Source organism: Pan paniscus, chromosome 4 (genome assembly GCF_029289425.2).
Source record: "Pan paniscus chromosome 4, NHGRI_mPanPan1-v2.0_pri, whole genome shotgun sequence".
Taxonomy (NCBI): Eukaryota; Metazoa; Chordata; class Mammalia; order Primates; family Hominidae; genus Pan; species Pan paniscus.
In genome coordinates, this window is record NC_073253.2 from 94,118,213 (window position 1) to 94,140,688 (window position 22,476).

Genomic DNA, 22,476 nt, shown 5'->3' on the forward strand with positions numbered 1-22,476 from the left:
TCGAGACCAGCCTGGGTGACATAAAGTCCCCATCTTTACAAAAAACTAAAAATTAGCTGGGTATATGGCACATGCCTCTAGTCCCAGCTACTCGAGAGGATGAGGCAGAAGGGGCACTTGAGCCCAGGAGGTTGAAGCTGCAATGGGCCGTGACTGCACCACTGAACTCCAGCCTGGGCGACAGTGAGATGCTAACTCAAAAAAGAAAGAAAAAAAAAAAAAAAAAGACACCCTTCAAATTTCAAATACATTGCTTTTATCAATCTACAATAAATTCAAATGCAGTTCTAAATTAAATGCTATAAATGACAAACTTCAACTTAAATGTTTTATGAGTTAATACTAATAATCAGAAAGTCTAAGGCTTACAATGCTGAATGTCTTCTGATCCAGCTCTTCAGATTCTTCAGAAATGGGAACTGGTTCACCACTTGCCGTGATATGAACTGGAGCATCTGACACTGAAGATTTCTTGGATCTTTCCCTACCATCAGACTTGGATTCACTCAACTAAAGAAAAAGTGAAAAGAAAACAAAAACAAAACCCCAATAGCAACAAAGGCAAAATGACTAACACTTCCAGAAAATAATTACTGTCTCATTTTATTCTACAAGTGCTCATTCTCATTGAATATCCTCATCTATTTTAATTTGTTTTTTTCCCCAATTTTATTTGGGGAAACAATCAAAGCTACTCTGTAATGTTACTCTGAAGGTAAAGCATTAAAGAGTGTTCAGACCTACTATTCTCCTCTACTGCATACCCAAACATGCTTCTGAAGAACTCAGTTATTGAGACTAATAAGGGCTGATATGCAATTTAGTCTCCTAAAATGTAAATATGCTGATTGTTTTTACTTTCTACATTTTTTATTATGATTTGCATACCTTTTCTTCCTTTATGTCTTTTTCTTTCTGTATAGCTTCTTTTACTTTGTTTTCTCTTTTTTCTTTAAAATCTTTTTCCTTTATATCTTTCTTATCCTCTTTTTCTTTTATCTCCCTTTTAAGTTCTTTTTTATTCTCCTTTTCTTTTGCTTCCCTCTTTTCTTCTGGTTCCTTCTTTATATAAACATCTGGCTCAGGTTTTTCTTCACTGTCTCTTTCTGTTTTAATTTTTTTATTTGGATGTTTCACAGAACTGATCTCATCCTGGAAAGTGCAAGTATGGCCAATGTATTACTAACCAAATTTTAACAACGACTAATTTTTCTTCATATGACTACAGATTGCATGTATGTGGATTCTGAAAGAGCCCAGAATCCCCCTAATAATGATACATGCAATGTTTACCTTCCTATAAACTAAAGTAAGCCAGTCCCATTCAAGTTCATAATACAATTAAAAGAGACAGAAGCTCATCGAATTGGCAAATGTTTGAAAAGGAAGGACCTTTGCTCTATGCCTCTAGTGCTATATAATATCTACTGGACAGTTAGAATTCTGTTCTATAATTGAGACTGTTATGAACTATAAGTGCGTGTGCGCGCGCGCGCGCACACACACACACACACACACACACACACACACAGACTTCGGTACCTAAAATATAAATTTTAAGGGACTAGTTCAAATTTTAAATGTAAAGTACACAAAAACATGCCATATTCCCTTTCCATAGAAAAGGCTGTTGTTCTAAAACACATTCTTACTTTATCATCATCTTCATCAGACTTATCTGAAGGCAGAGGAGAAGAATCACTCTTTATTTCCTCTTTCACTTTTATAGACTTCATTGCTTTATTCTTCTTAGCTCTTGCTTTCCTCCTCTTTGAACTTCCCTAAAAATCATTATTTTAATTTTAACCAATTCTACAGATTTCATTTTTAAAAACTTCATAAACATTAAATCCAAGGGCTAGAACACATATTCCTACCTGATCCTTAGTCTATTGGTAATAAGCTGTACCAACATCAGATACTCAATAAAGGTGATATAACTTAATGAGTCAAATATAATATTAATGTAAATAATAAATACTAGCCAATTACTATTCCTTTAAAAAAAGGATCAGAGAGAAGTAGAAACAAATTTTTTACCCTCTGAGATTATTATGGCCTTCAGCTTAATTCTATAGCACAAGAGACTGCATTAGGAATGATTTTTAACGCTACACAGGTAGTTATTGACATTATGGTCACAGGTAAACTTCTAACAGTTGCTCTAAGTTTCCAATCACCTCCTTTTTGGTGTCTTTTTCCTTCTTTTTCAGTAAGCTTGGCAACCTATGACGCTGTCCCTTAAGCATTCTAATGACTCCAAGTAAAACAGTCATGTAGGCTATGTAGGCTTGATTTCTCAAAAAGTACTCCGCACGCTAAACGAGTTTTCTCTATCCCTCTCAAAAACTAGAAAAAAAAACAGAATCCTACTTCTGAAAGCTATGATTCACCAGTTTTAACATGTATGCTGAGATAATTTAAGGTAAAATTTAAATATGGCAACATCAAATAAAACTACTTAATTACAGAAAAATCCATTTATATAAGCTCATATTGACTTCAGATGTTTAGCATGGTAAAGTAAACAAAATTTACCTTACTAAAAAGTAAACTGGTCTTAGGCATGTGGGCTTTAACTTACCACACCAGAAAGAGCTTCTTTTTTTGCAAGATCTCTACTAAGTAATTTGATGAGGTAGTCTGCACGGGTCTGCAACTGTTTTGCTTGTGGTTTTTTATCGGGATCATCTGGAAGAATCTGAAAAAGCAATAAATTTTTTCAGATTGTCTTAATAAATAACATGAGAAATGTACTGGCTAAAAAATGCTTAACCATTTAAACATATATATAGTTCACCAACAAGTTTCAATTATTAATATTTGTAGGAATAAACTCAATGCAAAATGTATTTTTTATACGTATGCCAGAGCCAAAAATTTAATTTTTCTGAGAATGAATTCTAAACTTCAAAAACCCTCAGATTATCTTTCAAAATGAAAATAGAAAGCATAAGGTTGTAAATTTCCTTCAAATATACAAAAGTGTACTTAACATCCACTATTAAATGTTATATAATCCTTAAACACCTTCCCTTCTCAGTAAAAGTGTACTTATATATAATGTACACAGAAATTCCTAGAATACAAGATGTCATCCTTCTAGAAGAAGACCTAAAGCATACACTGGGAGGAAAGTTTTACAGGGGAATCTAGACTACTTAATTTTTTCTTCACAGTAACAAATGACAAAGCACCAATATCTAAAGGTTCCCAACACATAGGATAAACAATAAGGAAGTTCTCCCAGTGTTTCACATTTTAGGCAAAAAAAAAAAAAAAATAGATTTCAGCTAGCACAGTGCAACCAAATGACCAAAAATACTACAATGCCGATGTTTTTTAAAAATAAATATAAAAGATTTTAAGGATTTTGTCTTACTGGAATAATAAAATTAATGATGAATGGGTACAAATATATAGTTAGATGGAAGAAATAAGACCTAGTGTTTGATAGGTGAGTAGGGTGACTATAGTTAGCAATAATCTATACATTATAAAATAGCTAGAAAAGAATCACTTAAATGTTCCTAAAGATAAATATTTAAGGTGATAAATGTTCCAGTTACCCTGATTGCATCTTTATATATTATATGATTGTATCAAATTATCACATGCATCCAAAAATATGTACATCTATTATGCATCAAAAATTTTTTTAAAGCTAATGATGGAATAAGACTTTTAACCTCATAATTTGAAAAATAATACACCTAATGCCTTAATAACATATAATTTCACAGTAACGCAAAATCTCAGAAATCATTTAAATTTGATCCTTTCATGCAAAGCATCTTCTAAACGCACCAAGGTCACACAACCAGCTAGTGCCTTGGTTTCCAGATTTCCATTATTTCCAACATAATTTAAAAGCAAGAATTAGAATAAATTAAATTCAACATGAATGGTTAACAGAATCAGAAATAGATAAATACCTTGTGTGTTAGACTGAGGTCAGGATCCATTTTAATCATTTCCCAGCTTCCATATCCATATTCATAGATGCCAATTAACAAATTGGAATCATCTTCTTTGCCCCAGTCTATATCAAAATGAGCTGCCTTTGTGTGGCATGGGATAGTATACCTGGCATCAAAGTTAATAACTAATGATAAGTTTGTAAGTGCCTTAACTGAAAAATTAATTTTGAAAAACGTGAGTCATTAGAACTTCAAAATAATATGCTTTATTTCTTCCTTTTTTTTTTTTCAAAACTAGCCAATAACACCATAAAAATTGAGCACATTCATTTTGCAATTATTGAATAACAAAAATCTTACAATGGAGAAAATAAATCACTCACTGCTTTCTTTCTTCTGGATCAGAAGGAATGGATTTGTGCAAAGGTATTAATTCTTCTTCATGGGAGATGACTAGTTTGGCATTCACCTGTACTCCTGATATTCGGAATGTTGGACCCTTGACTTTTCCGAGTCTACCACCTTGATTTTTTTTAAAAAAAACCAGTATTTTTAAAAGTATAAAACATAATTCTACAAAACACCAAGCAACTGATGCTATTACTTATGTTATTTAACAATAAGTATTCCTTATTTATATTATTAAGAGATTACTGGAAAACCTTGAACTTCATTACATATGAACAAGTGATTATAATCTTGCAGATGCAAATTCACGAAAAGTATTTATCTAAGTGTTTTACCAATTACATAAGATGGATCAATCTACTAATACCGTCAGCCTCTAAATAAAGAATTATAGGATGATGACTCAGGGTTCACTCTGTCGCCCAGGCTGGAAGTGCAGTGGTGCAATCATTGCTCACTGCAGTCTTGACCTCCTGGGCTCAAGCAACCCTCCCACCTCAATTCACAAGTAACTGAGACTACAAGCACGCACAATCACACCCTGCTAATTTTTATGTTTTCATTTTTCTTAGAGACAGGGTCTCACAATGTTGCCCAGGCTGGTCTCAAACTCCTGGGTTCAAGCTAAACTCCCATCTCAGCCTCCAAAAGTGCTAGGATTACAGGTGTGAGCCACTATGCCTGGTCTGCTTATTAAATTTTATCTAAATAATTTTTATTCAGGTAAATGAACAGCAAAATAAGCATAATAATAAAATAATTATGTCCCAAACCAATATCATATGTGTATATTTGCATTATATTTTCCCAGTCATCTATACTAAAAAACCTATAGATATTATACATATTGTACTGTGTGTGTGTATATATACACATATATCTATGAATGTACATATGTGTGTGTATAAAACAGTAATTTCTGACCTTACCTCCCAGACAGAAAATGTCAGGGGAATTAAAAACAGATTCTACTGCCTTCGAATTGCAATTCTGTTCTCCATTTCCTATTACCCAGAATAGCTTTACTTTGTTTTATAAATAACCTTTTGAGACTGATGAATAAATAATTTAAGATATAATATCTAGCTCAATAAAGCATATTTTGAAACTTTCATTTACTTCTCTTTTAAATCACTCTCATTTTAATGTTACCTGTTCGTTCTGTTCCTGAAGAACTATCCTTTAATGCTTTAATGCAACCATTATGTACCAATTCTCCCAGTCGTCTAAGGTCTGTTTCTGACTTATCAACTAACTCAGCATCTCGAGCAATTGCATCTAATCTGTAACAAAATAATCCAATTTTCAGGTAAATATGTTAAATGAAGTGGTGCCATTTAAGATTAAGTTTCACCCTATTTCAAGATCTGAATATCACTCTACTGCATGCTCTATATATTCTTGTTCACATAAATGGCAGGAAACACATAAAAACCAGGACAATGTGGCAGACAAACAATTCATTTATATATTCAATAATAATGAGTTTAATTCATTATAGAGCAAATGGAAGATTATATACCAATTCTGTAAAACCTTTTAATAACTGATCAAATTTTAAGATTTCAGAATGAAGTGGTAAAGCTTTATAATTGTAAACACAAAAGCTGAGTAAAGTTCTGTAACTTTTTATTACTGTGCACCAAATAGATAATATGAATGATTCATACTCAAGACATTTTTTCATCTAAAATAATTATGCACGTATTTCATTTTTAAGTATGCCATCTCAAAATAAAACAAAATATATCTATTTTTGAAGGGATTTTTTAAGAGTAAAAAAATAAACTAATTTGAGTCTTTGCTGATCTATATTCAGACAGTGGGTTGGCCACAACAAAGGGCAAAGAATATCCAAATCACAATAATTACTGAGATTATCTAATAACTTCAAAAAAACTGTCTTAATTTGAATTTTAATACAGTTTGTATAATAAGAGAATGAATTTGAGAAACTTAAGAAAATATCTCTACTTAGGGAAAGCAGAGCTGGTTAAAAGGCTGGGTTAGCCTTTGGGAGGCTGAGGCAGGCGGATCACCTGACTTCAGGAGTTCTAGACCAACCTGGCCAATATGGTGAAACCCCGTCTCTACTAAAAAAAAAAAAAAAAAATTAGCTGGGTGTGGTGGCATGCGCCTGTAGTCCCAGCTGCTCGAGAGGCTGAAGCAGGAGGATCACATGAACCCATGAGGCGGAGGTTACAGTGAGCCAAGATCGCGCCACTGCACTCCAGCCTGGAAGACAGTGAGAGACTCCATTTAAAAAGAAAAAAAAAAAGGGCTGGCTTAGCAACTCAGCCCCTCTATGGATAAATCTGCTCATGCTACTTTTAAGTTATTGATGAAAAATGAGATAAAGATTGTAAAAAGTGCCTTACCGTCATAAAAGTGCAATTTAAACATGTATAGATAATTTACAGGAAAGAAATTTGAGACTAGAAATTAAACACAGTATAAAAACATTTTTAAAAACAATCTGAAATTTCCCTTGTACATTAATTTTGTAAATGCCGATTAAAAGCAAATTTAACAAAGTAGCTAAACTGAATGTTAATACAAATAAATAAAGGTGACAGCATGTAACACATTCCATTATTCTATGAGAATAATAAACGTATTTACCTTTCCAGAGGACCACCAAATTTCTTATAGCTCTTGATAAACCTAAGAGAAAATAATTGTTTGGTAAATGTGAGCTTCAGTATTCACTAAAAATATATGTATTTCTGATATTTACAGATATAAGAAAATACTTGTTAGTATAAAAATTCAAGGCACTGTTATCTAAGAAGAATGAATAAACTATGCTAAAAACAAAAATGTTAAAACATTAAGATACACCAGGTAAGACAAGGTAAATTAACACCCAGGATGATGTTTAGATATCAGTATAAATAAAACAATAGAAGCTAAATTTTGTTTTAAAAATTACTTCATTATTTTCATAAGACCAAAAGAAGGTCTGAAGCTACCACAGGAAGTGTCTCCACAATAATTATCAATTTATATTACACTTCCTCACATTCCAAGTGCTGATAAAAATTCACTGAATGGCTTTAATTCAGATGTGTATTACACCAACAATGCAAAATTAAAATTTTACTTAAGAAAGCTACGTAAGTGGTTAATAAATGAGGAAAAATATCCAGGTAAAGTAGAAGTCGAAATGCTTCCTCAACTAAAGACGAAAAGTACAGCAATTCAGGTGGTCATGAAAGTGCCTTTTAAAAAGGCTAACAATGTATTAAATTTTCTGGTAGAAAGAATGAGGAAGAATTTTGTCAGGTCTAAGATTTAAAAGAAAAAAAGTTACAATGGCTTCAAAGAAACTTTCAAAATACAAAACTGAATAAGATTTTAATAAATGTCATATCCAAAACTATTACATAAACAAAAGTAAGCTGTTATCCCATTCCTCTTAAATAAATGTGTATATATAAACATATTCTGAATGGACACTACAATAAATATATCCTGCCTGGCCAATCTTACCTCATCTCAATTCCTACCTGAACATATCAGAAATGCTTTTAACAGGGTTACTTTCAAAAAGGAAATTACCCTGTTGTTAAGAAACTAGAAAAATACAGAATTTCCACAAAAAATTAGTAACTTTGGGAGTCATAAACACCGTGAGAATTTTTAAAAATCAAATGCATCAAAACTACTTTTATTATTCGAAAGGATCACTATTGAGTCAAATTAATAAAAAAATTTGTGTAGTCTAAGCAGTTTAGCAATAAATAAATAACATGCAAAGATTAGACACCAAACTTGTTTTGTTCAGTTATAACAAATACCCAAAAGCAGAACCACCCAATTCCTACTCAAGTAACAGATTTGCCTCTTCTAAAACTTCATCACAATTTTTGAAAATTACGGCGTTTTTACATTTTAGTTTCACACTCTACTAAAACCAAGTTGAAGCGATTGTCTTATAAACACCTTACCGCCTAATTTCTGCATCACTAAATCCTTTAATATTCTCCCGAGGAATAGTCCGTGGTCTTCCACGTTTCTTTGGCCTCTTCCCTTCTGAGATGGAATCACTATCAGATCCAGAGTATCTCCTACTTCTACTGCGCCTCCCTTCACTTCCATTGAAACTAATCTGGAATTGGAAAATATTTACCCAACCTTAGTGTAAAAACAGCTTGTATCTTAAGAGCAAAAACCATTATAAAAGATGGTCAGAATCTTAAAAATGTTATTAAATGTATCAAAAACATTCCATAAACAAAATTAAAGAGCAAACAGAGAAAAATATATACCTCTGGTGGATATTTTGATTTAAAAGGTAATCAGACATTATATTAAAAGCCTCAAAAGTTATTCTACTGACGCAGCAACATAACCTCTAGGCATTTTTCCTGAGGAGATCAGAACTGTGAAGAAACATCGATCAATAAAGTAATTTACATCATAAAAGAAAAATGTGGCTGAGTGCAGCAGCTCATGCCTGTAATCCCAGCATGACTGGGAGGCCAAGGCAGGAAGATAACTTGAGCCCAGGAGTTCAAGACCAGCTTAGGCAACATAGTGAGACCTTGTCTCTACCAAAAATTTAAAATATTAGCCAGGTATTTTTGTAGCATGCACCCGTAGTTCCAGCTACATGAGAGGCTGAGGTGGGAGGATCATTTGACCCCAGGAAGCTGAGGCTGCAGTGAGCCATGACCATACCATGGCATTTCAGCCTGAGCAACACAGTGAGATCCTGTCTCAAAAACAAAAAGCAAATAATCTAAATATTCATCAAAGAGAGACCAGACAAATCTATACGATAGAATGCTGAGACACCATTAAAAATGGGGTTGTAGAATAATTAACATTCATGACATACTGTCAAAAAGAAGAAAAAGTTCCAAATTAAAACAACTCCAATTTAATTTGGCAAATGATAATCAATTTTTAAAAATTAGAATGATGTACACTGTGATAATGTTATCAGTCCTATCTCTGGATGAACAGATTGATTAGCTGTCTTTTTTTCCGTTCTGCTTAATATCCACATATTGCTATTCTAACTAGACAAATCAGATATTCGAAAGAAAAAAATGCCAGTTGAACCCACATAAAAGGCTATTTGTAACATCCATTAATTTTAATAAGATACATCAAAACATATATTCTGTAAGTCTTGGGAGTTTTTCCAAAGCCTTGGCACATATTCCGAACCTCTAATATGCTGAAAAAGTTAAATGAAGTAAAAAATGGTATTTAGACCTTTTTTTCTAACCTCCCTTGATCCTTTCACAAGATCTAATGCAATGCTGCATTCTCACACACTCTAAAACAAAACTACTTAGGGGTTTGGAGAAATAAACAGAAACAAGAAATAACATGCATGGTTACTTTCAGGCCAAAAGTACTTCTGGCTGTTATGTAGAAATTTGGTAGGGGCACTGCTCCTACTCTAACAACAAATCTGATGTACAAAATCATAATTTTTCTGTTTAACATCAGAGAGATGAAATCACACAGCAACCTACACATCTAAATGTAAGGATATACAGGAGATTACAAAAAGAGAAAAAGAGGACTTGAACAGTGGCTCATTTGTGAAGAGCACAGGTGACAGAAATCAAGTACCATACAAGCAGGTAAGAGGAGATCAGCTAAAATCTGCTAATGGCTGAGTGTACGCTATTGTGAGATCACAGGACCTAACAGCCAAAACTCGGAGGAGCTGCACCCACTCTCAAGCACTTTGCCACGAACTTCCACCAGGTGCTCATGAGAAGGAAGACTGGAGAAAACTTTCCTCCATGGTACAGCCTTGGAGAAAATGAGCAGTCACCTTTGTGGAAACAGGAAGGAAGCCTTGCCAGACCCTTCTCATCTGCTCAACTGAGGGAACAGAATAAGATCTAATACGGTTGCAAGAAAAGAAAAAACAAAAAGCTCTACCCTTGGGGGAATGGTAGCAGGGCAGGGACTAGAGTGGGGCAAGCCCCTCATTTGCCCCAGGCTTAGAATTTAAGGAAGCACGAAAAAACTCAGCAATCAAGACAAAAAATCTTATATCCTAAAAACCAAAGGATACTAGAAAAAGAAATTAGTCTTAGAATTTTTTTCCTTTTTGGCAATATAGCTTGGCATGGCACTATTACAGTTATTCAAAATTTTGGTATCTGTTTACTTAGGCCACTGAATAAACACCAACAAATTTTTAAAAATTAAAATTACATAAAATATGCTTTCTGAACATGACAGAATTAAACTACCAATGATTAACAAACATAGTTGAAAAATCTCCTAAATATCTGAACATTTTAAAACATACTTCTAAAAAAACCTGTGGGTCAAAGATAAGTCATATGGGAAATTTTAAAATGTTTTTAAATTAAGGAAAATATAAAAATAGATTTGGAAGATTCAGAAAAAGTAACGCTTAAAGAAAAATTTGTAGCATTAAATGCCGATATTAGAAAAGAGAGATTACATTTCTATATCTAAGCTTGCACCTTAAGAAACTGAATAAAAGAGGCCAGGTGCAGTGGCTCGTGCTATAGTCCCAACATTTTGGTAGGCCAAGGCAGATGGATCACTTAAGCCCAGAAGTTCCAGACCAGCCTGGACAACATGGTAAAACCCCATCTCTACAAAAAGAATACAAAAATCAGCTGGGTGTGGTGGGACACACCTGTAGTCCCAGCTATTTGGGAGGCTGAGGTGGGAGGATCATCTGAGGCTGGGAGGTTAAGGTTGCAGCGAGCCAGAATTGTGCTACTGCACTCCAGCCTTGGCAATAGAGCAAGATGCTGTCACCAAAGAAAAAAGAAAAGAAAGAAAACAGCAAATTAAATCAAAAGCAGAAAGGAAGAAATAATAAATTGTGGAAACTCATGAAATTAAAAACACACACACACACAAAAAATCAATGAAACCAGGAGCGGGTTCTTTGAAAAGATGAATAAAAGAGGAAGAAACACTTCTCAACTCATTTCATGAGGCAAACATTATCAAATCAAGGCCATTACAAGAAAAGAAAACTATGGACTGATACCTCGTAGAAACAAACAAAATCAGCCCAGGTTGAATACTCTTACTTTATAGAAATATCTTTAAAATTGCAAAATCACCTGTTTTGCACAATTTCTCATTCTTGGGAGCATATAAATTTCTTCAAGTTCCTTTTGTCTTTCTTCTTCTTCTAATCGTCTTCTTTGATCTTCTGGAATAATTTCCTCCCAATTCTTTGAATTTCTTTCAGGTTCCAACTCAATGTCATCCTCATCCATATTTGAGAAGTTGGCAACCTGATAAATTTCAGAATTTTAAGAGTAACTGTTACAGAAAAATTGATCCCTAAAATTTTTTTTTAAGGGGAAGAACTGGCATGCTCCTTAGGATAATGAACATGGCTGTGGACTAAACCAAATATAACTTCTAAACAACCTAGATTCATTTCTTCATTAGGGCGAAGCAGATCAAACCAAATGACATCTAATAATCCTCTAGGAATGATTTTATTTTGCCCTACTGCTCAACAAAATTAGTAGCATCACAGAACTAAGAGCAGTTAACAGAACAACAAAAAAGTAATTTATACTATTAACATGCTAAATAATCTGCAGAAATTCTCAGACCAGTCCACCTATCAAGTATTGTAGAACAATCTAATATCATTTTTATGGTCACAAAAACACTATCTAAAGAGCTACTGGCAAAGACATAGAGCTCTTTGAGAGCACACTAATTTCTGTGAGGATTACATAAGATAGCACATTTAAGGTACTATGCAAGGTCTGGTATACAGAAAGCACCCATTAAGGCTAACTATCACAGCCGGGCGAAGTGGCTCACGCCTGTAATTCCAGAAACCTTCACCTCTTAACCAGGATTACTCAACATTCTGTCTTATCTCCCCCTGCTATAGCTCTTTCCTCACTACAGTCAATCAACCACAAAGTAGTCAGAATGATTCATTAAAATTATAAAAGTTTTTTATTCACGGTGTGTGGTACACTGTAGGTGTTCCATAAATATTTGACAAATGAACACATGAAATGAATTGATCTTTAAAAACCACAGTTCATAGAAAACAGCTAAGATGTAGAGAAACCTGTTTCTTCAAACAAATGGCACTTAACTTACTCCATGAGGTCAGTTGACTTACGTTGTTTTAGGACTCCTTTCAACTTATTGACCCTCAACAAACCAGGGATATTAAGTACCAATATATAGTAGCTTATTGCTTACTTTGACTGATTTACTTGAGTTTTCTTATTTGTGATAAGTTAATGTCAAAAACTGCTTCAAAAAAGTATCAGCTGAAAGCTTTCAGTCATGGAAATCTAAGTAAGAGATCACACTGATTCATTTATTTACCCAAGTATTTAAGGACATGCTATTTGCCAAACACTATTCTAGTTGCTAATTAGGAAACAACAGCTCTTTCCACCCAACTAAATGTAACTTCATAAATGGGTTTGGTCTCTTTCAAATCAGTTTGCTACTGGTTTGTCTGAACAAGAGAGAGTAGTTTTTACATAACACAGCAATCTTCCTGATTATGCTTAAAGAAAGATTAACAAACCACTAAATGACGTAACTCAATTCCTCTCAATTTATGTAATTATAAGGAAAATTTTGTTTAAATCTACCTTGAACTGGGAAAGCAATTCATCTCCTACAGTTAAAGGACCTGGTTCATTTTCATGAGTTTCAGCTCTCTTCAAGATTTCATCTATATCCATTTCCTATAATTAGGAAGACAATATTTAAATATACTTGAATCCTTTCATCCTGTCAAATATATGACACATATTCTGAGGCAGGCTTTTTTTTTTTTTTTTTTTTTTACCTGGGGCTCTTGTTCTTCTCCTTCAGGTTCCTTAAAAAGTTCTTCAGCACCAAACTTTAAAATGGCTGATAACTCTTCTTTATTGAAAGGAGTAGAACTAAAACAGGAAAAACAAAAATGCTTAACATTAACAGTTAAAAATGTAACATTTACACAGCACTTTTATTAATTACTGACATTTTCACCTTTACAACAGTTACATGAAGAAGTTAGACAAATCAAGTATTAGAATCCTTTTTTTTTTTTTGGAGATAGTGTCTCCCTCTGTCACCCAGGCTGAAGTGCACTGGCACAATCTTAGCTCACTGCAACCTCCGCCTCCCGGGCTCAACTGATCCTCCCACCTCAGCCTCCTGAGTAGCTGGGACTACAGTTGTGTGTCACCATGCCCAGCTAAGTTTTTTATTTTTTGCAGAGGTGGGGTTTCACGATGTTGCCTAGTGCAGTATATTTATTTTAAAATAAGGAACTTGAAGCATAGAAGTGAAAGAGATTACCCCTAAAATTACAAATCTGTAGCGATGAAACCAGGTATTGAAGTATGTCTTCTAACTAGAAATTAGTCCAAAGTCTTCCAAAATATAAAAAGTACAACTCTGAATACATTTCCTCAATGATCTACAGTGATGTAACATATCAAAAATATGAGTTTACTGACTCTAAAATGACATTTTTTTAATAATCAAGTAACCACCTTGATGGAGCAGAACCTGTATGTAGTACTGTCTTCCCAGTTGTGTCCATTCTTTGAATTACAAGATGATCTAAAACCATCTTCTTTTTGGCCCTTTCAAGAATATCTTCTTCAACTGATCCCTTTGTAACTAGACGATAAATATTCACCTGTAAAAATACACACGAGGAAACAAATTGCAGTATAAAGGATTTGTTTTGCTAACCTCAAGTGCCTAAACACTGGCACACAAATTGAAGCTCATTCTATATGAAGTTTTCACTGGTTAAAAGCAAAATGAAAATTTAAAAAACATGTTTAAAGCTAGAGTTCCTCAACTTAAGGGACTATTTTGAAACTATATCCTTCCTTCCTTCTTAATATTTTGATAAGGAGATTGCATTTGCTTATTTTTGTTTTTTTAAAGGAATGACAGTAATTTTTATGTTATGATTTACCTGGGGAAAATGGGGGGGGCATGTAAACTTCTGATAGCCTTATTATACTCGTTGCCTTGATTCTAATGTTTCATCACTCTATATAATGCAAAATTCTATGAACTACTCCCCAAGTTAATAAGAAACCCACCATAAAACAAACTCTCCAAAATTGAAAAGAATTGGTGTAGTAAATTTTCCCTATTTCTCTAGGTCAAAGGTTCTGCAGTAAATTTTCCCTATTTCTCTAGGTAAAGGTTCAGTACCACCATTTAAGGGTATGTTGTTACAATTATAAAATGGGGTCACGTTTACATGTGGAGAATCTTGTATGCACATGGACAAAATATAGACTAACAGAAAGGTAGCATATGCTACTCAAACTCCCTTTCAAGTTAAAATAAGCAAGTAAAGACATTTTAAAGTTTTTATTATAAAATGAAAAACACTGCATTTTATAGTTACGACTAGAATACGGGATCAAAGCAGAATACATGATCCTATATACACATAGTTATCTCAATTCTGTCAGACTCTCCAGGTGATTTTGGTAAACCAAGTTCCTCAGTATCCTATCTGTTAAACAGTAGTATGACTGTTACAGTGATCTTATCCTCTAGAGGATAAACTGAAATCACTTCCAAAAAAAAAAAAAGAATTCTAAAACAGCAACATAATATAAATTAAAATTAAAAATACCTGTTTCTTTTGCCCAATTCGATGGGCTCTAGCCTGTGCCTGAAGATCATTCTGTGGATTCCAATCAGAATCAAATATAACAACAGTGTCAGCAGAGGCTAAATTAATCCCTAGACCTCCAGCTCTTGTGGACAGCAAAAAGCAAAAATCCTGTAAGAAATTGAATAATCAAAATGAAAAAATTTTCAATTGATTTTCTGAACATAAGCAGTATGGTACTAATTAAACAGAAAGGCAGTTTTTAAAACTAATAAACATCTAGCAAGACCAATCAACAAAAAGACTCCAAAATCAAATATATATGTTATTAACACCAAATTCAATACAGTGTTTACTTCTGGTGAAAAAGAAAGAAAACGGGATAGGAAAGGAATGACGCTTCAACTCTAACTGTAAATTTTATTTCCTTAAAAAATAAAAGGCATATACCAAAAAAAGAACTCTATGGAAAACAGCGTGGAAATTCCTTAAAGGAACTAAAAGTAGAACTACCACTTGATCCAGGAATCCCACTACTGAGTATCTGCCCAGAGCAAAAAAGTCATTACATGAAAAAGATACTTGTACACACGATTATAGCAGCACAATTTGCAACTGCAACAATGTGGAACCAGCCCAAACGCCCATCAATCAACAAGAAGATAAACTGTGGTATACATACACAGTGGAAAACTACTCAGCCATAAAGAAGAATGAAATAATGGCATTTGCAGCAACCTAGATGGGATTGGAGACTATATATATATATATATATATATATATATATATAATTTTTTTTTTTTTTTGACGGAGTCTCACTCTTTTTATCTTGGCTCACTGCAACCTCCGCCTCCTAGGTTCAAGCAATTCTCCTGCCTCAGCCTCCCGAGTAGCTGGGATTACAGGCACGCACTACCACACCCAGCTAATTTTTGTATTTTTAGTAGAGATGCGGTTTCACCATGTTGGCCAGGCTGGTCTCGAACTCTTTGTTTTTTGTTTTGAGACGGAGTCTCGCTCTGTCACCCAGGCTGGAGTGCAGTGGCACGATCTTGGTTCACTGCAAGCTCCACCTCCCGGGTTCACACCATTCTCCTGCTTCAGCCTCCCGGGTAGCTGGGACTACAGGCGCCCGCCACTACGCCCAGCTAATTTTTTTGTATTTTTAGTAGAGATGGGGTTTCACTGTGTTAGCCAGAATGGTCTCGATCTCCTGACCTCGTGATCCGCCCGTCTCAGCCTCCCAAAGTGCTGGGATTACAAGCGTGAGCCACCACGCCCAGCCTGGAGACTACTATTCTGAGTGAAGTAACTCAGGAATGGAAAACCAAACATTGTATGTTCTCACTTGTAAGAGGGAACTAAGCTATGAGGATGCAAAGTAATAAGAATGATACAAAGGACTCTGGGGACTCAGAGGGAAAGGGTAGGAGGGGGTGAGCGATAAAAGACTACAAATTTGGTTCAGTGTATACTGCTCAGGTGAAGGGTGCACCAAAATCTCACAAACCACCACTACAGAGCTTACTCATTTAACCAAATATCACCTGTTTCCCAAAAATCCACGGAAATAAAAAAAAAATTTTTTAAAGGAAAGTGGGCTACTTTGTTGTTTTTGGGTTTTTTCTTTCTTTCTTTCTTTTTTTTTTTTTGAGACAGAGTCTCACTCTATTGCCTGGGCTAGAGTCTAGTGACATGATCATGGCTCACCGCAGCCTCAAACTCCTGAGCTAAGTGATCCACTCAACTCAGCCTCCCAAGTAACTGGGACTACAACCGAGTGCCACTATGCCCAGTTTATTTTTTTTACTTTTTATTTTTATTTTTTTTTGTACAGACAGCAGTCTCACTGTTTCCCAGGGTGGTCTCAAACTCCTGGTCTGAAGCGATTCTCCTGCATTGGCCTCTCAAAGTGCTGGGATTACAGGGGTGAGCTACTGTGCCCAATCTGGCTAATTTATTTTGAAGCAAATTAAATTAACTGTTCCATGCTGAAACATTATTGATAATAAAGAGTAAAATTCTTGGCTGGGCGCGGTGGCTTCATGCCTGTAATCCTAGCACTTTGGGAGGCTGAGGCAGGTGGATCACCTGAGGTCAGGAGTTCAAGACCAGCCTAGCCAACATGGTGAAGCCCCATCTCTACTAAAACTACAAAAACTAGCCGGGCACAGTGGCACGTGCCTGTAATCCCAGCTACTTGTGAGGCTGAGGCAGGAGAATAGCTTGAACCTGGGAGGCAGAGGTTGCAGTGAGTTGAGATTGTGCCACTGCACTCCAGCCTGGGCCACAGAGCGAGACTCTGTCTCAAAGATAAAATCCTTAGGTTTAAACTAGAATAGTGACTTTAAAACCTCATTTGCTAATCAAAGGTGGCTAACACCACTCTTTTTTTTATCAAACTAGATATGAAGATTAAAAATGTCTGAATATAATAATGTAATATACTGATACTAAATCAAAATTATTTATAATTTTAAAAGCACTAATACATACCTCTGATCCCTCAGCATTAAAATGATCTAAAGCTTGTTTCCTCAGTTCTCCTTTTATTGATCCATCTAATCTCTAGAATAAAACACATTAAAATACTGCATATAACAGAATCAAAGTATTACAAAGCAATTAAAATCAATTATAAAATTAAGTAGAAATGTGAAGCATGTCCTTTGCTAAAACTATAATAGAAAGTACTTACTAGACAGTAAAATAATGCTCAGGCATTCTGTCTTTAGTCTGTGCTCCAAATCACTAAGACTGCACCCTCAAGAGTAAATACAGCATAGGCTGTCATACTATTCTGCCTGAGTCCCCATTCTAAAAGTATGTGATTGAGTACATAGCTGTTTACAAACACCTGAAACAGTTTCATATCATGACATGATATACTATGTTATACTCTCATGTTTTATCATTTTACTTTCAAAATGTTGGTGCAACCCATTAAACTGATTCACAGATCCATTAACAGGTTACAATTCAGTTTTAAAAACACTGATTAAGTCCAGTGTGGTTACTAGAACAGCATTAGTGTCACCTGAGAACATAGCTAGGCAAATTATTGAGCCCTACCCCAGACCTACTGAAGGTGTTTAGCAAAGGCCATCCAGTTAATTCTGATGCACACTAAAGTTTGAAAATTATTGATGTGAAGCATCATGGGTTCTAGTCAACAGCCAGCAAATGAGTATTTTATTCATTTGGTATCTTGAGCAAGTGATTTGACTTTTCTCCACAAACTTTTTCACCATGTCAGTTCCGCTTTAAACAAAACAGACATAATAGTAGTTCCTCCTTCATAGACGTGAGAGAACACAGGAAAACATGTAGCACAGTGCCTACAACATACTGAACGCTTATTACACATTAGCTGCTATTTCACTTCAGAAATGGCAATGATTTTATAATTATTAACTGGTTATAGACTAGAAATAACTTGTCTACTATGATCCATGCATTTAACCGACGAATTAAACTAGTATTTTGGGAAGCCATATGCCTACCTTTGCTTTGTTACTATATGAATTTTAACTCTGCGAAGAAAAATATAAACATTTTAAATGATGTATTCTAAGTGGTTTAAATGAAGTGCTCTTAATTATCACCTACTCAAAGTAGGAAAACATGTCTATTAAAGTTTTAAAAAATTAAAATAATTTTTCTTTTCCACTAAAATACAAATTAGTACAAATTTTAAGAATAGTGGCATCTCATTACTGTGGCATGACCTAAACCAAATAAAATTAAAAATTATTCTCTCCAGGAAGTGACCTAGGAATGAGAAGGAATTAGCAACGGAGAAGTGGCGCTTATTAACACTCAAAATTAGTCAAACTAATTTTTTGTTTGACCATGTACACAATAACTTGTTTAAAAACAAATCAACACAGGGCAGAAGAGGAAGGCAAATGGAAGGACAAGAGGAATAGCTAAAGGCTACAGGTTCTTTCTGATGAAAATGTTCTAAAACCACCTGTCGAACAATTATACATATCTGTGAACATAGTAAAAACCACTGAATTGTATACTTTAAATGAGTAAACTGTATGATATGGGAATTACGTATCAATAAAGGTGTTTTCAAAAACCTCAACTAATGGTACTCTTCTACGTTTTCCCCTAAATGACTGCAATTATTTCTCAATGATATTCCTATCACCAAATACCTGTCCTTCTTCACAACACTTACCAGAATTGTAATGTTACATTTATTTGTAATCACCTGCTTGATGTCTGTCTCCTGTAAGAGATAAGCTCTGACAAAGCAGGGATTGTGTGTTCAGTCCCATTATTATAATTTTACTGCTATTTTACTATCTGCACTAAATATACAGCATTTACTAGCTGTATCTACACAATGTCTGCTATGTTCCTAGTACTGTTCATAAAACTGCTTTGAGAATTAAGTAATTAGATGTAAAGTACTGAAAACAGCACCTGACTTTAAATACTCATCAATATTAGCTTTAGTTATATTGAATGAACTTCAATATAAATTTTGAATAGATGGAAGGGAATTTTGGTCTTTAGTTTCTTCTGTAAAGTTGTCTAGTTTTACTCAACAAACCCTGTGTCAGATAACTATGAGCACACCAATCATCAGAATCTTGGCAGCATTCACACTCAGAGACTACTGGCTGTTTTCCTCATTCAGATTGAAGACTAAAGGCTCCCCTGCTTTTAGATTTATCAAGAAAACTCTGCCTTAGTTCAGTTTTTAAAATCTAAAGCAAGCATAGAAGAAAAAGACAGAATTAAAAGAAAATAAAAATCACAGGAAAGGAAGAAAAATTGTTTTGTTGCAATATGTAAAGTCAAGAAAAACAGGGAATGACAAATATTTTTTAAAGCAGATACATCTTTTTAAAGAAAAAGTACAGTTTATATAAAAACCTAAACACTTATAAAATAATTTCAAAGTTAATTCTGTAAAATATGCACAGGAATTAGATAAAATTTAAAACAACAAATACAATTAAATGCTTACTTGAAAGGGGAATTGACGATATTTCAAATATTCTGCAAGTATATCTAACATCCGCACCATTTGTGAAAAAATAAGAACTCGATTGCCTCGTTCTCTTAGGCGAATTAATAGCTTGTCAAGAAGAATCAATTTTCCGCTACTACGAATTAAGTGCTACAGAAACAATAAATTCAAGTTGTTATATGTTAAAAGACATAAATGGTAAGTTGTCCACGTAACACTTTAGTTGCCTGAATTATTTTAAATTGAGATTTTAAATTTTCATGTTAGAAAACAACTTATTTCACTTTTCAAAATTTTCTAAGACCTTTACCATTTCACTCTATGACTGAAGCTAAAATACCCTTTGCCATATCACACCTAGGTTTTGTTATACTGTCGGGGAGGAAAAAAGTACTGTTCACTCTGTTTGCTAGTTACTATACCACAGTGTTTCTCCAAAAATCTTAGCTGAAGAACAATTACATCAGAAGCAGCAGCAACTAAGCAACCAAAGGTTTAAAAAGAGTAAGCAAATGCATTCTAATGTATTAATTCTAGATGCCGATCCTAGCCCTTCAATGCACTACAGTGGCTGGATTGCAGCTGTGCCTTCGCACTTCTGACTTATCTTCCAGAAGTACCAGGAAGGGTTAAGATGTGAGGTCAAGATGTCCTTTAGATTACCATTTACCAAATCACAAATGCAGCACAATTACTATTAATGATTTTTTCATAATTATGAACATACTGTGGGATTTTCTTGCTGGATAAGTTATTATAGGCCATGGTTTGAGAGACCTATTTTTAGAAAATTCATCAAAATAATTACATAAATTAGAATTTTAAAGTCTTTTCTACAAAGATTAATAACTGAGACCATTATAGAAAGGCACCATTAACTAAAGAGAACTTTTATCCAATATGTTAAAGCATTGAGCCATTTTCGATTGTAAGTGAAATCAACATTTCTAGAACTTTATCACAAAGTAACAACATTTAAAAATTCTTACTTGTAAGGCCTCCTGTTTATTATAGAATTCATTATTATCTGGTGGTTTAATGAGGTAGCAATGGTTACAACATTTCTTTAGCTCCATCATAATGTTCAAAAAGCCTGAGGTACTGCCCTTGGAACCTTTGCTGAGGGCTTTGTAATTCCTAGTTAAAATCCATCTTAAAAAAAAAATTATGAAAATGATGTTTAGCAGAACAATTACCAGGATAAATTCTAAAAGCATTAAAACAAACAAACAAAAAAAAAGCCAAAGATAGTACCAAAGTAAAACTGTACCGTTATAAAATTCACAGCTGTATATACAATGGACCAAACCTCTTTCATAATACTCATGAGAACACAACTTGTTTTCTGAACCATTAGCTATACATAGAACAGGCTAATGTAACATAATTATTACAGTGTATTAATCCTTTCCCCTCAAATTTGCTAAAAAGATGGTCAGCTGCATTATTTATCTGAATCTTCTTACAACTTTTACTGCATTAGACAGCTAATGAAACTGAGTATTTTGCATGGACCTAAAAGAAACCTGAGGATACCTGGTTTTAGCCACGACTGCCTTCTCTAGATTGCAATTACACAATACATATGCAACTTATAGAAAACATCTTGGTGCTATTTTACTACTCCAAACTATATGTAACAATTCCTGTGCTCACTTCGGCAGCATTTATACTAAAACTGGACCAATACAGAGATTAGAATGGTCCCCGTACAAGGATGACATGCAAATCCATGAACACTCCATATTTTTGTATATATATCCCATGAATACTACACAGCCACAGAAAAAAAAGGATGAAATAATGCCCTTCAAATAAAATAATATCCATGGATGGAGCTGTAGACCATAATCTAAGTGAATTAACACAGAAACAGAAAACCAAACACCGCATGTTCTCACTTATAAGTGCAAGTTAAACACTGAGCACACATGGACATAAACACGTAACAACACTGTCGACTACTAGAGGGGGGAAGGACGGGAACATGGGTTGAAAACTACCCACTGCGTACCATGCTCACTACCTGGATGCAATATTACCCATGTAACAAACCTGCACATATACCTCCAGTATCTAAAATAAAAGCTGAATTTAAAAAAGAAAAGAAAAATTTCCTCTCACCATGACCTTTTCCACCTTTTATTTTCTTCCTTTTTACAAGGTCAGTTTTTGAAGGGACTTGAAAGTCTCAAATATCTAGTGTACATACTCTTTTATTACCATTCTTTACCACTAGTTATACAGGCAGTTCCCCAAAACTGGAATGAAAAGCAAAACGAAACCCATGGACGATGCTCAATGCCCTAAGAGGTAATCAAGAATAAAGAATATTTTTCCTTATCCAGAAAAAATTTATTATTAATTTCTCTAGAGGTAAAAATTCTAAGAATTTTTCCAGAAATTTTTGGCAGTATCTTATTACCTTAGTTGTCAAAAAGTACCTTGAAGAGTTTAAGTTCAACATCCATGATATATGACTAGCACTAAGAGAATTACAGGTGAATGTGTCTTCTTCCTACTTTGACTTTTCTTTCCAAATATTCTACAAAATGCATTGC

General features: G+C 34.3%; 1 protein-coding gene and 1 non-coding gene across 3 annotated transcripts in view; one reads left to right on the plus strand and one right to left on the minus strand.

The window, feature by feature from the left end:
* The window catches only part of CHD1 (chromodomain helicase DNA binding protein 1), a 73,948-nt gene that overhangs the window by 12,894 nt on the left and 38,578 nt on the right, over window positions 1-22,476 (minus strand). The window contains exons 16-32 of one of the 2 annotated variants that reach the window (XM_034960291.3): window positions 20,905-21,067; window positions 19,913-20,065; window positions 17,422-17,493; window positions 14,947-15,096; window positions 13,832-13,980; window positions 13,138-13,234; window positions 12,938-13,033; window positions 11,414-11,590; window positions 8,279-8,439; window positions 6,951-6,992; window positions 5,481-5,611; window positions 4,304-4,442; window positions 3,936-4,086; window positions 2,585-2,701; window positions 1,653-1,781; window positions 889-1,152; window positions 370-510 (exon numbers count right to left, since the gene is read on the minus strand). In XM_034960291.3, coding sequence (XP_034816182.1) covers window positions 370-510; window positions 889-1,152; window positions 1,653-1,781; window positions 2,585-2,701; window positions 3,936-4,086; window positions 4,304-4,442; window positions 5,481-5,611; window positions 6,951-6,992; window positions 8,279-8,439; window positions 11,414-11,590; window positions 12,938-13,033; window positions 13,138-13,234; window positions 13,832-13,980; window positions 14,947-15,096; window positions 17,422-17,493; window positions 19,913-20,065; window positions 20,905-21,067 — 2,332 coding nt within the window. The remainder of the gene's footprint in view (window positions 1-369; window positions 511-888; window positions 1,153-1,652; window positions 1,782-2,584; window positions 2,702-3,935; window positions 4,087-4,303; window positions 4,443-5,480; window positions 5,612-6,950; window positions 6,993-8,278; window positions 8,440-11,413; window positions 11,591-12,937; window positions 13,034-13,137; window positions 13,235-13,831; window positions 13,981-14,946; window positions 15,097-17,421; window positions 17,494-19,912; window positions 20,066-20,904; window positions 21,068-22,476) is intronic. The other variant, XM_034960293.3, reaches the window with a different exon arrangement.
* On the plus strand, window positions 21,564-21,666 carry LOC112439919 (U6 spliceosomal RNA). Its single transcript, XR_003028142.1, has one exon. It is a non-coding gene; the product is annotated as a U6 spliceosomal RNA (small nuclear RNA).